The 14,235-nt window shown below is 43.8% G+C and overlaps 1 protein-coding gene across 1 annotated transcript in view; it reads right to left on the bottom strand.

Annotated features, from left to right (window-relative positions):
• AGK (acylglycerol kinase) overlaps positions 1 to 13,295 on the bottom strand; it is a 37,231-nt gene extending 23,936 nt beyond the window's left edge. The window contains exons 1-2 of the mRNA XM_069003152.1: positions 13,140 to 13,295; positions 4,149 to 4,188 (exon numbers count right to left, since the gene is read on the bottom strand). Coding sequence (XP_068859253.1) covers positions 4,149 to 4,188; positions 13,140 to 13,240 — 141 coding nt within the window. The 5' untranslated portion in view covers positions 13,241 to 13,295. The remainder of the gene's footprint in view (positions 1 to 4,148; positions 4,189 to 13,139) is intronic.
• Between the last annotated feature and the right edge of the window lie 940 nt (positions 13,296 to 14,235).

Here is a 14,235-nt window from a genome sequence, read left to right on the forward strand (position 1 = left end):
TTTCATTTCTGTCAACCTCTGGTTTTCTGCCATGGGCAGAGATCCAGGGAGCTCTCCTTGACTCCAAGGTTACTTGATTTTCTTTCCTTATGTAATTCCCATACACCTGCCTGCCACCTTCTTTCTGCATTCTTTCCAACTTCTGAAGGCTAATTCCTCTATCTCTTCTACTCATTTTAGTATTTTTTATGCTTCAGTTTTTGAAGACAGGAAAGATAATTACAAGAGAATCTGCCTTGACCTATAAGCAAGTTCACCGTTCCTCATGCTTTTTTTTTCCTAATCTCTCTCTATAAAATCACTCAATTCCTCTTCAACTTTTAATCCAATTCTGAAGAGGTCCCTCAATTTTAAGTTCTTTAAGAGCTCCTCCATAAAGCCTCTTGCACCTTGTACCTATTTCCAAAGCTGTTCGGCACAGGAGAGGCAAGGAAATGCCAAACTTCCAGGCATGTTACATCCCACTCTAGAAGGTCACTTTGAAGGCACCCTCACTAACACACCAAATCAAACTGGTTTTGAATACAAGGAAGACAAGGTATTCAGCAACACCATCCAGAAGCCCCAGAAACAGAGCAGGAACCAAAGACTACTCTGCTGAACGTGGCCCCGTCAACTGTCCCTGGCTTTTTTTCCCCTTTACCCTAAAACTTAACTCCCTAGCAGGAATTTTTATATTGAAGAAGGTGATACCGTACACAAAGAACAGTATATTTTAGTGGTTGTTAACTGTTCAAATCTATTATTAATTCCACTTGCAAACTCTGCTCAGGAAACCTCAATTTAAAGAAGGGTACAGCTGGCTCTGCTGCTTAAAACATCCAGATTTCTTCTTCAAGAAAGAAAAAGGATGAGAGAAGTTGCTGAGAGTAAAGAAATCTTCAAAGAAAGTGAAACAAATCAATAGCTCTTAAGCTTTACTCAAAGATCAGCTGGAAAACAGACCAACTTATTATATTGCAATTGTTGGGTGGGAATTGGGGAATAGGGTACCTCTAGCACAGCTGTTAGAAACAACTGATTATTTGCTTGGGGGGCACAATGTGATGTATTTGCATGCTCCAAACAATCTCCAAGGGTCATAAAGATTTTATGAGTAATGACATAATTGCTTCTTTATGTAATATACTTAGACATTTATGTTACATACAGGGGCATTTCTAAAGCAAATGCTGATTTGTGAGACAGCAAATAAAAAAAAATAATGCAACATTCTAGAAGTCTTTCAGAGCAGAACATAAGTAAAGACAACTTATAGTCATACCATAAAAATAGTTATTAAATATATATATATTTTTAGGTAAGTGTCCTGGGTTGCAGTGTATTCTATTACCATCCTCATGAGCAGTTGAAATCAGGTGGGGCAGTGTTTCCTTGCCTCCTCCCCCCAGACTATCTTGCTGTTAATGGCCCATCATTGTCCTGCTACATGACTCAGAGATAACTCCCTCCGGACTATCTTCTGTTAACGAGCCTAATCAACACTTGGCCTCATGACTCATTACCCCATTGTGAGATGCTCCACCCAGAGGGAGGAACCAAGCATCCCATCGTGGATATTATCTGGGACTTAACACCAGAAACACCCTTTCCACTGGATTTCCAGAGGACAGGAGCTACACAGCCACCACTGGACCTCCTGAGGAAGAGCAGACCCTTTTTCTACAGGATCACTGCTTCAGAGGACTGCAGCCACCATTCTAGCAGACTGCTACCACCACCCTGCCTAACAGGGACTCAGCTTGTATCTTGACTCTGTCAGTTTGAACCAGTGTTTTCTTTTTAGTTGTTTTGTTTTGTTTTTTTTCCTTTTCTTTAATTTCCCCCACTAAATTGTTATTCTGACTTGGTGCCTCCCGCTGGTTTGTTTTCAAACTAGTACAGTAAGCTAATGCCTTTTTCACTTTCTTGTCAAATGCACGTTTCCAGGTATTGTATCTCTGGACTTCTAAAATGATAATTTCTCTTCTACAACTATGTAAAACCCTTTATTCAAAGCTTTTATAGTGCTTTATGAATACCAGCAAAGAAACTATATTATTTTACAGAACACTATCCTTGAGTGAGCCTTTTGCCAGATAAACAGCACCTCTAACACATGCCCAGAGCTCAGCAACAGCAAGGTCAATCAGCAAGACTGATTGGCCATGAAGTCCAAGTCAGCTGACACTGACTTATTCCAGAGATAGAGGTGTAAAACGTCAAAAACATGATAAATGGGTTCTTTACTATAGAATCTTTCCATAATCATTTGCCACACCAAGGCTGTCATCATGAACTGGTATTTAAATTCAGACACGTGTGGTGGAACCTTTGCAGGAAATACCTCTGTAGTGAATACTTTGTCAGGAAGGCAGCTCCCTCATGAATTTGATAATGTAACAGGCTCAAAAACCTAAAAATCCAATGTAAAAATGGTAAGAACTTCACACACGCTTCATTCAGACTAAACTTCTTTGGCGAGTTTGCCTCTATTTTTTTCCAATACTTATATACAGCACTTGTATAAAAGCAAGCAGCATTTTTCAAACAATTTTAGGTTGTTGTTATTCTGAAGAACATACCAGACGCTTAATGCCTTAATGCAGTATTGCTGTGTTTTTTCAAGCACTATTTGGCACTGACACATCAGTGAGAATGGAAATTACAGCAAGAATTGATTACTAGGCTTTTTGCTTCACTCCTTTCTAATGCAGGAGTCTTCTGCAGGGTATTTTCCCAGGCTTTAACCACTAAAATTTTAGGAAGCTCTACTGACAGTACTTTTGTATTTTCATTTGTAAGAATAAGCTATAATGGAATAGAACCTGTCACTTAATAACTGGATTTTAGAAATGGGAAATTCACGATTTCCAGAACTGAACTATCTGCTGGTACCAGTGTTTTCCTTAGCACTCACACCTTTTTGACAATACACACAAACCACTTCCTCAGCCCCTTTTAAAAAAATTGGTTTAATTTGGTCAGCATGCTTCAAATACTGAGGTATTAATGGCTATTTTTTGTGATATAAACAACTTCTATGACTTTGTTATTATGCAATAAAAATGAATATTGAAAACATAAGACTCTGAAATTACAAATATGGTTTGTGAAAGCAGTATTTTAAGGGCAAGATTTTCCTTGTTCTTTCATGAGCAGTGAGTTCCCTTACATCTATTCTGCCATGAAGATTGCACAAGACAAGCTGCTGTGAAAGTATTTCCCTCAAAGCAGACAGGCTAAAATTGGGATAATTCAGGTGCACAACACTCCTCTACTGAGAAAAATAATTTTCACCCTTCTACTCGGGCCCCAGAATGTAGCAAATGATGGGAGCAGTGTTACACCCTGGAAAATCTCAAAGACCTGTCATGAAGAAGCAGGTTTAGAATAAACTTTATTTGTGGCAGGTAAAAACTCTTAAATTCCTATAGAAGTGATGTCATCCATGTGCAGCAGCACTTACACCTCCAAAAGTCTGCTTATTGAGGACAAGTTTCTTTGTGGGAATACTACAGTATGGAAGTTTGTTTACTGCTGTTTGCCCACGCAGGCCACAAACTACGAAATGCAACAGTCGATACCTTGAGAGAGCAGCTCCCTCCCCCTGAACACTGGCCTTCTTGTCACTGATCAGCAACCAGGCTGTCCCCATTCAGTTCCCACTACATGGGTCTCTAGAGAGCTGGGTCAGTCAGTCATCACAGCTGGCATCCCTGATAAAGCCATTCAGGGTCAAACAGACAAGGGCAAAGTCTCTGCAGCTGAGCACTGACACGAAGCGGTTTGGGCTGCTTCTGCCCAGACTATACCACTCCTGGTGGGGCTGGGATTTCACTCTTATCAACAAATCATCTTCCTACCAGAACTTTACAGGCACAGAGCAATTACATGTGCAGCAATGGAGGTGTGGGTAGCTCCAGCAGTGACTAAGATCACCCCAAGGATAATGCACTCCCCTGCAGCAGCAGCCTGCGCACACAAGGGGCAGTACCCAGGTGCAGGCCAGGGCCCTGTCCACCCTGGGCATTAAGGGAAAGAACACAGATGGCATCATTATAAGGCTTGTCACGTAGGAAAGACCTGCTGGGAAAATCTCAGGAGCCCTGCACAACTAAGATAAGAGGGAGATTTTAATCTAATTTTATTACTTTAAACAGTATTACCTGGGCTTCTTGGCATGCAGCTCTTCGTAACAGGTTATCACTATCAGGTAAGACAGAAAAGAGAGCAGACATTACATTATGTAAGTTTAAAACAATTTGCTCATTTTTAAAATGTAGGCACATACCCCTTTTACACACAGTTTGACAACACTAAAGAAACAAAAAAAGAAAACAACCCAAAACATTTTAAGGATAAAACACCCCCATTTATGCACACATGCATATTTTTTTTTCTGCATGTGCATACGAACATTCTTTCTAGAGGAAAGAAAAGCAGAAAACAAAAGACCAGGATGCCAAGTGTGCTGAGATTACATAAACTCTGGCACACTGTGTAACTGTGATTTATTTGTTAAATTGCTACATAACTGTACTCCAGAGCTCAGGTGTGGGTTTTTCCAATGTTCTCGCTGCCTGGTATTTACACTGAAGGTACTTACCATTCTGGCACCGTAGAAGGGTTTTAGAGAGGACTTAAGTCTTTTGTGCATTACAACTGTGAACTCCCCTCTCCATCAGTCTGCAAGCCAAACACATGTTAAAGCAGCACCTCCCACCCACCTGAGCATGGCCCAAAGCAGTAACTCAGAGAGGTGAAAAACACTCAACTTGTTAAGTGAAGTTTAAAAACAGAAGAGAGATGGTCAGTGTTAGATATGTCACGGACGTCATTTCAGAAATACATTCCCAACTAAGCCTTGGGCTTGTTACTGGCAAGCAGGGTATATAGATGGCAAGCACTGGAGACAGAGCTACTGAGCGAGGAACAGATGTCTGTTTCTTCCCCAACCCCAAAAATGTCCTATTTCCCCTGCAGACAAAATGGGGAGTACTGTTCTGCAGTGCCCAAAGTCTTGCCTGACCTCGAGGTACCAGACACTGCCCATCCTTCAGCTTGCCCTTGCCAATACCTGGCAAGACCATATATTATTGTCTCAAAATACCAAGTACCAAAAACCCCACTTACAGTCAGCATACCAAAATGAACACTATACCAACCAAAAGGATTAAAGGCCAGCCAGCCAGAAACAAGTGACTGGGAGAACAGCACACTTCTGTCCCAAAGTGTGGCTCATCAGGCCAAGCCCTGCCATGGAAATGGCAGAAGAGAAGGCAAGGCAAGGCCAAACCCAAGTGCCATCTATTTGATTCCACTGGTTTACAGTATTTATCTGTCACTGGAACTATATAACCTGCTCTTTTTGGCATCACCAAGACACGTTGCAATGCCATAAAATGAGAAGTAGGGTGACTTCATGTGAGATATAAAACTGGGTTCTGAGAAAATAACTACGGTATAAAAGCCACAGATTTATTCCTGGTAATAATGAAAAGACAAAGGAAGAGTTCAAGCATGGAAAAAGAAAATATGTGAATAACACCTCATCAGGATAACAAGTAACTGGAATGTCTGGAAAAAAAATCCTCACAGGCATGCTGTCATATTTGCTCCTTAAACCCAAAGGAGTAGGTAACTTGTATTAAGCACCTGCAATGTTACAGGAGTGACAGCCTTGGGTTTGATTGCAGTAATATGATGAAAGTGCACCAGTTAAAACAACTGTCCCTGAAAAGGTTGGTGCTCCAAGCTGTGGGACAGCAGTGTCACAGCTAATTCCAGCTCAATCAAGACAGCCTGACAGGATAAGTCCACACTGTGCCACTGAGGGCATGAGCCCTCACACAGGGACATTTCCCCCTCCCCGTGACTATGTGTGGCCAAAGCAAACAGCAAACAACTGCAATTTCAATACGTAAAGTTGAAATATTATGGGATATCAAGAAACCCCCACTATCAAATGATGGGCACACAGCTGAGAAATGTCTTTGAGATTGCTGTCCTAACCTTCTGAACAAATCCCAGCCAAACCCATGTTATCTGTTTGCTTCACATTGATGCTATTTTGTTCAGAAGTCAAGCTCTGTCACACTGTCAGCCAGTCTGTTTTCCTGGTGCCCCCAGCTTTATGCTGCAGTGTTAATTGCCTTTAAAATAGAGTCCAGCAACACTTTCCAAATGCAAGCAGAAGATACTGTACTCTCTTTCCCAGCCTGCAAAGATCCTCAAAGCAACTGTCAAGGATTCACCTCAGCAGAGTTTTACCCATAAAAATTAAGCTTGACACTTTAGATGTCAACATTTATGCTGATTTTCTCCTGCACTGAAGCACTTAAAGAGACAGAAAAAGTCTACTTTGACACTTACCATTTTGGTGTCAAAGGAAAAGTTTAGATTCTGTGACCAGAAGAATCATTTACCATCCAGCAATTTCCAGGTGATTTGTCTCACTTCTCCAACAGCACAGCACCCAGAATCCCATACCATCCTAGCCATACTCACAGGATTTCCACTTAATCAACTATGATGTATTTCAAAGTCATCTGAGTTTATCTTAAGGATGTCCCAAGTTTGGTTTAAAGATGCCAGGTAACAGGAAATCTTTTATTTCCTTAAAATATTATGTCAACACTCAACTAGCTTCAAACTCCAGAAAAAACAGCACAAGTGCACTCACAGGGCACCTGTAGGAACAGCAGTCCTCCTCCTGTATCACAGCTGTTGTCTATCTCACCTCATGTGGCTCACCTGAAGTACAAGTGGGCCTGCAAGTCCTCTGCAAATCGTAACAATCCATAAATACAGCTAGAAAAATGTGAAAACCTGTAAAAAGGTAACTTCTTAAAATTCTCAAAATATGACTACTCACCAGCTCCCAGAGAAGAAGAGACTAAATAATAATCATAGGATTTTGTTGAGCTTTTTGTACTTTATTGCCTACTATTAGATAGTAACAAAGCCCTTTCAACAGTGCCCGAACACAAGCAGGTGGAGGCTGAGGGAAATTGCTGCACTGCCTTAAAGAACAGACAGAGATTTCTTCTGACTTGCACCATATCCACTGCAAACTAAAAATCAATTTTTACTTTACATTTTCCCTAAGGGCTTATCTACACAATTCGGCCTTAAAGCCAAACAGACAAGCAGTGTTGCATCCGCTGGCCAACTCAGGGCTGTCTTCCTGCTGTGAGAATAAAGCATCACACAGCTTACAGCTGGGCCAACTTGCTTAAGCAGTAAAAAATTGGGAAACCGAGAGGAACAAACAGTGGCAGCAGGGTATGGAAGAAAGAGGCTGTCCTAGGCTGAACCCACAGACAGAACATTCCCAGTAAAGCCTCAAGGCTGGCAGCCACTGCAGCACAGACTCTGTGGAGAACAGAGCAGGCTCACACCAAAGGATGGAACCAACACAGAAAGGACCCAAGAGCAACTGTGCAGAGCTCCCCACGCCCCAGCCGTGCCAGGCTACCAGAACACAACGCTCTGAGAGCACAACATCCATACAACTTGCCTGGACAGGGCTGTTTTGATTTCTCTGCAACAGCCCTGGTGCAGGACTGGTGGCCACTGTTCCTGTCCTGACTGGTTTCAGCTGGAATAGGGAATTAACACTCTTACACATAAGCACAAAGATGCACACAATTTAGTATGGATGCTCCTCAAGCTGAGACTGAGTCCTGTGCCCAAGTGCCAGCAGAAGCCAGGGTGGAAAGGACAGCTCCCATGATGAAAGGTCACCCAAGGCAGCAATGAATGCAACAAGCAGAACACAACAAAGTCAAACTGAAGCTGTTTGAGGCTCACAGCTGCAGCAAGGGTCTGCCTTAGATTCAACCAAAGCAACTCCCCTAAAAGTGATCACACCACAAATGTATAAAGAAGCTCAGGATGTCATTCCAAAATGAGTTATCAGCATTAAATGTAAGACTATTAAATATACTCAAGCATGAAGAAGCCTAAAAACTCTCCATCTTCAAAACACAGAGTTTTGTGAGGAGAAACTTGACCAAAGCTGTGCACACAGGATCAATCATCAGGAGCTATAACAGAACTCCTGAAAAAGATTTCATCTTTAGCAGAGAACTTTTTTGGCTGCTTCTAATACGGCAAGAGCACAGAATCCTCTTTACTGGATATTAGCATTTACTTCCATCTTGGCCTTGGAAGGGCATGAAAGACAAATCTTAGGTTTCATCAGCTTTACCTAAGACTCAGAATTTCTACTCTGTTTTTTTGACAAAGTTTTGATGAAATAAAGTCAGCTACTCAGGAAGTATATGCAGAAAGGTGACAAAGTGAGTTATCAGCTGGCAAACACGCAGAGACTAACATTCAAATTTTAGATAACAGTACTACTCAGTATTACTGGCAGGCAGTCAAAGGCTCAGGTGCTTTGCCAGCACTTTCTACTGAGAATGTCAATACTTTAACACATACAGAGTAAAACTAAGTATGTGATGAGTCCACTGCCTCAGCAGAATATCCAGGGTCTCCATCCTGACATGGTGATGATCACTTATGCAGTGACATCACCGGTACAGTCTGGTCAAATCTGACAATCAGTTAAGCTGATGTCCATGGTGCTGGAGATTTCATTTCTGCTGATTTGACAGAGCTGGTAACTCACTGCACCACCTGGGCATACAAAGAACAGCTGCAGCTCAATTCAGGAAAGGTGACCCAGGACATAAAGGGGAGAGGGGATCCCAAACTTAGTGAAAATTTTAGAACAATCATTTGGTATCTTTATTTGTGATCAACCCCACCTGTGTATGCTAAGCAGAAGTATGTTACTGTGCATGAGCACACATCTGACAATCTGCATACCCTCCAAGCTTTGATCTAGGATATTAAATTAAGTGTCCCTTGTACCTGCAGCATGATATGCTATAGATTAAAATGACCCTAATATATAATTTCATGCAATCCAGAGAAATTAAAGACAACCTCACATGTAGCAACACTGAGTTATCCTCCTGCTTCTGAGATACCAAAAGAGTATTTGCTATCCTAAATGCAAGACAATGGGTTTTTAATTTTTTTTTTATGAGAACAAAAGGAATTTTAAGATTCATTACTGTTTTGCAAGAATGACAGTAGGGTTTTAGTTAACAGTAGTTCAACCAGACATAACACCTATCATTTCACACATGAAAAACCTTTCCACCTCCTGACTGACACCCCTGTTGAAGAGATACCTTCTGTACTATCCCATGCTTAGAAGGGCTGAATAACATATGGGGGAGAGGGAATCAGCACAAGGTTTCCTCCTTTTATTCTACCTGTTCATCCAAAACTCCTTACTTTTGCATCAGTCAGTATTTGAACAAACACCTTCCCAACTGAATACCCTGATCCAGAAATTAAATGCTGCAGGAAGAAAGTACCAAGACTAAGCAGCTCCTTGACCTTTACAGATATTGCCATCCACAACCTTTAGACCAACTCAGCAATGATCCATCACATTCCAGTGCCCCTCTTCCCTTTGCACCCTAGGGAGCACAAGGGCATCCACATCAGGCTTCACAGCAGAGTCTTCAGGGTGCAGAAAGGAGACACCCCTGCCCATTTCCAGGCAGGGAAGAGGCGCTGGGAACAAGCCTGGAAAAGCTAACATTCTTCTTGTCCATACAGCATCCTCCAAAGCTTTAAGGAAATACTTCAGAGCTCTTCTGTCCCTAAGAGCTTGTAGAAACTGACTACAGAAGAGCTGCCATTATCTGCAGGACAGATTATTTACAACAGCTCCACTTAATACAGGCATCATGGCTGCTGCATCCAAAAGAAGGAGAAACCTTGAGAAGTCAAAAAAGCAAATCATCTTCTCCTTGCAAGAGAAGTATTTTAGAAAATCCACAAGGACGGAAAGAAGGATGCAGGATGGTAAACAAAAATTCTCTTCACTGCAAATAAATGAGCAACATCTCAGCTGCTTCCAAGAAGTCAGAGGCTAATCTGAACCAATGCTGTGCCAAAGCAAGGCCCTTCATCAGGAACTTGTGATGCCAGAAACCAAAGCACAAGACCTCACTACACTTTTAAGGTGTTCTCAAAGGGTAAATACCAGTCTAGTTAGGTGTGGCTCACACGTAGCAATTTAGCCTCTGCTGTGGATAACAAGAAGCCTCAGGGCCAACACAGTCCATACAGATCCTTCATTAACCTCTCCCAGTGCTGCCTGCAGCAGTCTGTGCATGGGGCAAAAGGCACCTCTCTGCTCCCCAGCACAACTGGGACACAGACAAAGAAACTGGGAAGAGGGTATGTACAAAAGCACACCAAAAGTCATCCCCACAAGTTGCAGAGTGGGATCCTGACCTATTCCCTCCTGTCCAAGGTAAGGTCCTCACCGTGCAGAGTATCACAAAGGGCTGTTGAGACCACCTTTGAATTGTTTTTCACACTCTTACCATCAGGCTCTTGTCGTTTCCTTGTTTTTCTCTAACCTGGATAAAACAACCCCCCACAGAGAATAGCCCAGAAATTGCTAAACAGTTGTCAGTGCTTCCAAACAGGGTTTAAAACTCTGAAAGCAGTAACTATGGCCTATGTCAAAGTCTCACTGAGCTGTTTGTCATCACAGGATTTCCCACCTTGCATTTCCAGTGTCTGCTAAGGAAATGCTGTATTTTCCTTTACAGATAAAAAGGGGGAACAGGATATGTAAACATTTTTTCCCCCCAGTACATCACCTGGGCTAAAGCACCACACCTGTACTTGAGGCAAACAACCTCCACGCACTAAAATTTAGATACCAGAGATTCCTTTTTGGGTTGTTTGCCTTTCATATTTTCCTCCTTATTCCTCACTACATCCCCTGTGGCACGCTCCACATTCTCTGTGATCCGAACACAATTTCACCGTTACCCCACAAGAAATCAAAGTACAGCTGAAACAACAGCACACAGGCACGAACTTCCAGACACAAAAGACACAAAGGGAACACACTGGCTGTGTCTGTCACTGTTCCTAGGCCTCCTCAAGTGCCCATTCTCCATATGCACAAGGAGCAGGTAGTCTTTTGTTAATGTCTATTTCAGTAGTTCTCCAGAGGACCCGGGCCTGACTTGCCCTCCCCTGTCATCAATATCTGTGGCAACAGAAGACCAGTGAAGAGGCCACTTACATAAGCTGGGTACCTGGGAAGGTCCCAGGCTGCTCTGCCCCACCAGCCAGCCCCTCATATGAATGCCACCAAGCAATTTCTTCTTCCTCATTTTGTACATTGGTTATTCTTTTGGCTAAGAGGTATTTGGAATGATAGAACTTCAAATAATTATCCATTTACATTCTATTTTATCCAAATTCCAAGTTCAGTTTATCAGAGGACAAAGTTGAATGCAAGTTCACTGACACTACATGGAAGCATCAAAAAACCCCAACATGTAATCAGCATTTTCAAGGAAAAAAATTTGGCGGGAGAGTTTTTTGTTGCTTGCCCTGCAGTCACAGAATCACAGAATGGGTAAGACTGGAAGGGACCACTGTGGTTCACCTGGTCCAACCTCCCTGCTCTAACCTGCAGGGTTTTCCCAGAGTATATTGTACAGGATTGTATTCAGATGGTTCTAGAATATCTCCAGTAAGGGAGACTCCACACCCTCTCTGTGCAGCCTGTTCCAGTGCCCTGTCACTTGCACAGTAAAAAAGTTCTTCCTCAGTTTCAGGTGGAACTTCCAGAGCACCCGTTTGTGCCCATTGCCTCTTGTCCTATTCCCTGGCACCACAGAACAGAGCCTGGACCCATCCTCTTGACACCCTCCCTACCTTCAGATACTGATAAATATTAATGAAGCCCCCTCTCAGTCATCTTTTCTCAAGGCTGAACAGGCCCAGCTCCCCGAGCCAGTCCCTTCGTCATCTCTGCCACCCTCTGCTGGCCCCACTCCAGGAGCTCTGTGTCTCTCTTGTTCTGAGGAGCCCAGAACTGGACACAGCACTCCCAACGTGCCTCACCAGGGCTGAATAGAGGTGCAAGATCCCCTCCCTCGACCTGCTGGCAATGCTCTTCATAATACCCCCCAGGATTCCACTGCCCTTCTTGGCCCCAAGGGCTCACTGATGGCTCAGGGACAGCCTATTGTCCACCAGGACCCCCAAGCCCTTCTCTTAAAGTCAGCTGAACCTCAGTGCTTCAGGTAAGAAGCAAGCAACTAAAGTAGATGTACTATGCAAAACAAAGACTGATTTAATGCCAAAGTCCCTAGGCAAAAGGATCTGAAGAAAGAGAGTACAAAAACAACATAAACAGATTTATTTTCCTAACTTTCCCACTGAGACTCTAGCAGCACTTCAATGTAAGCAGAAAAGAACACTGTTAAAAAACCTGACTAAACAATTAAAAAAACATTAAGACAGTGACAGTAAACAGCAGAACCAAAAGTAACAGTTTTTAAAAATAATCTGGCTACACTTGGCATTTTAGTAATATGCATTAACCATAACCTTGAAGGACAGGTATTAAAATATAAACCCAGGTTTTGTTTTTCTCTTTAAATAGGATTTTGCATACTGTAGGGGACATTTGTTCCACAGGTAAGCAGTGGGAATGACACCCTCAGGTGTAACTTATGGCAGGAGCAGCTGACAGGCTCCCTCCGGTTGGGTGGGCGACACCAGCAAAGACCACACCAGAGAGGAACAGCACAAGGCTGCTGCCGGTGCCAGGCCTCAAGAAAAGGACAAGGACTTCTGCTACACCAAAAAGGAGGTGGGAAAACCCACAGGCACAGGAGCCCCACGTTGGGATGGACCACCCCCAGCACATCCTGCAGGCCTGGTTCCAGTCATCCTTATAATACAGGCTAAAAGCAGGCAAGCTGAACACACACGTATGGCTCATGACATTCTTTTTTAGGTTAGAAAAGAGAAAACCTTCTCCTCTCCAAGAGCCCTAAAATGGCTCATGCCATCCAGACATCCCCTCTGTTTAAACCTCCCGCCTGAACCCGCCCCAGTCTTACAACACGGCCGAGGTGGGAAGGCATAAAAAGGCATTGAGCTTCCCACGCCCACAGCTGCTGAAGCAGGAGGGAGACCGATTCCCGCTGGGTGCCGGGGCCCTCCGAGAGGCGACCCCCGTTTTAGGCGCTACCCCTCCCTCCATCTCTCCCTCCCACCCGGCCCGGCCCGGCCCCAGCCAGCATTACCAGTGCTTCCCATAGAGCCAGTGCCCACCCCAGCCCAGCAGGCAGGCCCCGAACGTGGATTTCTTCCAGTGGTTCCTGAGGGCCGCCAGCACTTTCGCCATCCCGCCCCTTGGGCCACGCCGGCCGCCCCTCGGGCCGCGCCGCCGCTCCCGTGCCCGGGCCGGCTCGGCTGGAAACGGCTCCCGCGGCCCCGGCGTTCCGCGCACGCACCCGGCCGCACTGCACACAAACAAACAAACACACAAACTAACAAACAAAACAGCGCGAATCCCAAGGAAAAGAGCTTTCACTCTTCCCAGAGTCCCGGCGCTCGCTGCCTTGCTCCAGTCCCCGAGAGGACCTATTGTTATGGGCTCTTGGCTGCCAGCGCTGACACTGACGGCAGCACGGGCAGATGGAGATGGAGCGTAGCAGAGGACAAAAGTGAATCGGTCTTTTTTCTGCATCGATAAAAATATCCACGGTGCTGCCCCCGTCCCCACAAAAAAAAAAAACCAAAAAACCAACCAAGCAAGCAACCAACCAACCAACCAAAATAACCCACAAAAAACCCCAAACCCAAAAAACCCCAAACCCAAACCGACCAAATAAAACACAACAACAAAAACCCCAAAGAAAACCAAAACAAAACCCACAAGTAAAGCAAAATCACAAACAAACAAACAACAAACCGAAAATATTTCAGAATAGTCAGTTAGAAGAAATTATGTCTAGAAGGTACCTGGATTTTGCAGTTTAAGTCCAACCAAGAGGATGGCCATGAGAACCTGGAGAAATGTCTCCAATCACGTATGGAAAGCACCGATCTCACAAGGATGCCATGCAGCCATGAACAGCATGAACATCCTGCCAGGGAAAGGTGGAAACATAACCAAGGGGCAAGATCTGACCTCATCATGGAAAAAGCTTTAGTGGTGGTAGCCTCTCCTAGCATTAGGTTGTAACTAGTATAGTCTATAACTATTTTTTCCAAGGTAACCCACCCAGTTGATCAAGGGAAGCCAGTACATGTAATCTGTTTGGATTTCAGTGAAGCTTTCGATGCTGTCTCTCATAGCATCCTCCTGGACAAAATGTCCAGCATGCAGCTGGATAA

This window comes from Aphelocoma coerulescens, chromosome 1A (genome assembly GCF_041296385.1).
Source record: "Aphelocoma coerulescens isolate FSJ_1873_10779 chromosome 1A, UR_Acoe_1.0, whole genome shotgun sequence".
Classification (NCBI taxonomy): domain Eukaryota; kingdom Metazoa; phylum Chordata; class Aves; order Passeriformes; family Corvidae; genus Aphelocoma; species Aphelocoma coerulescens.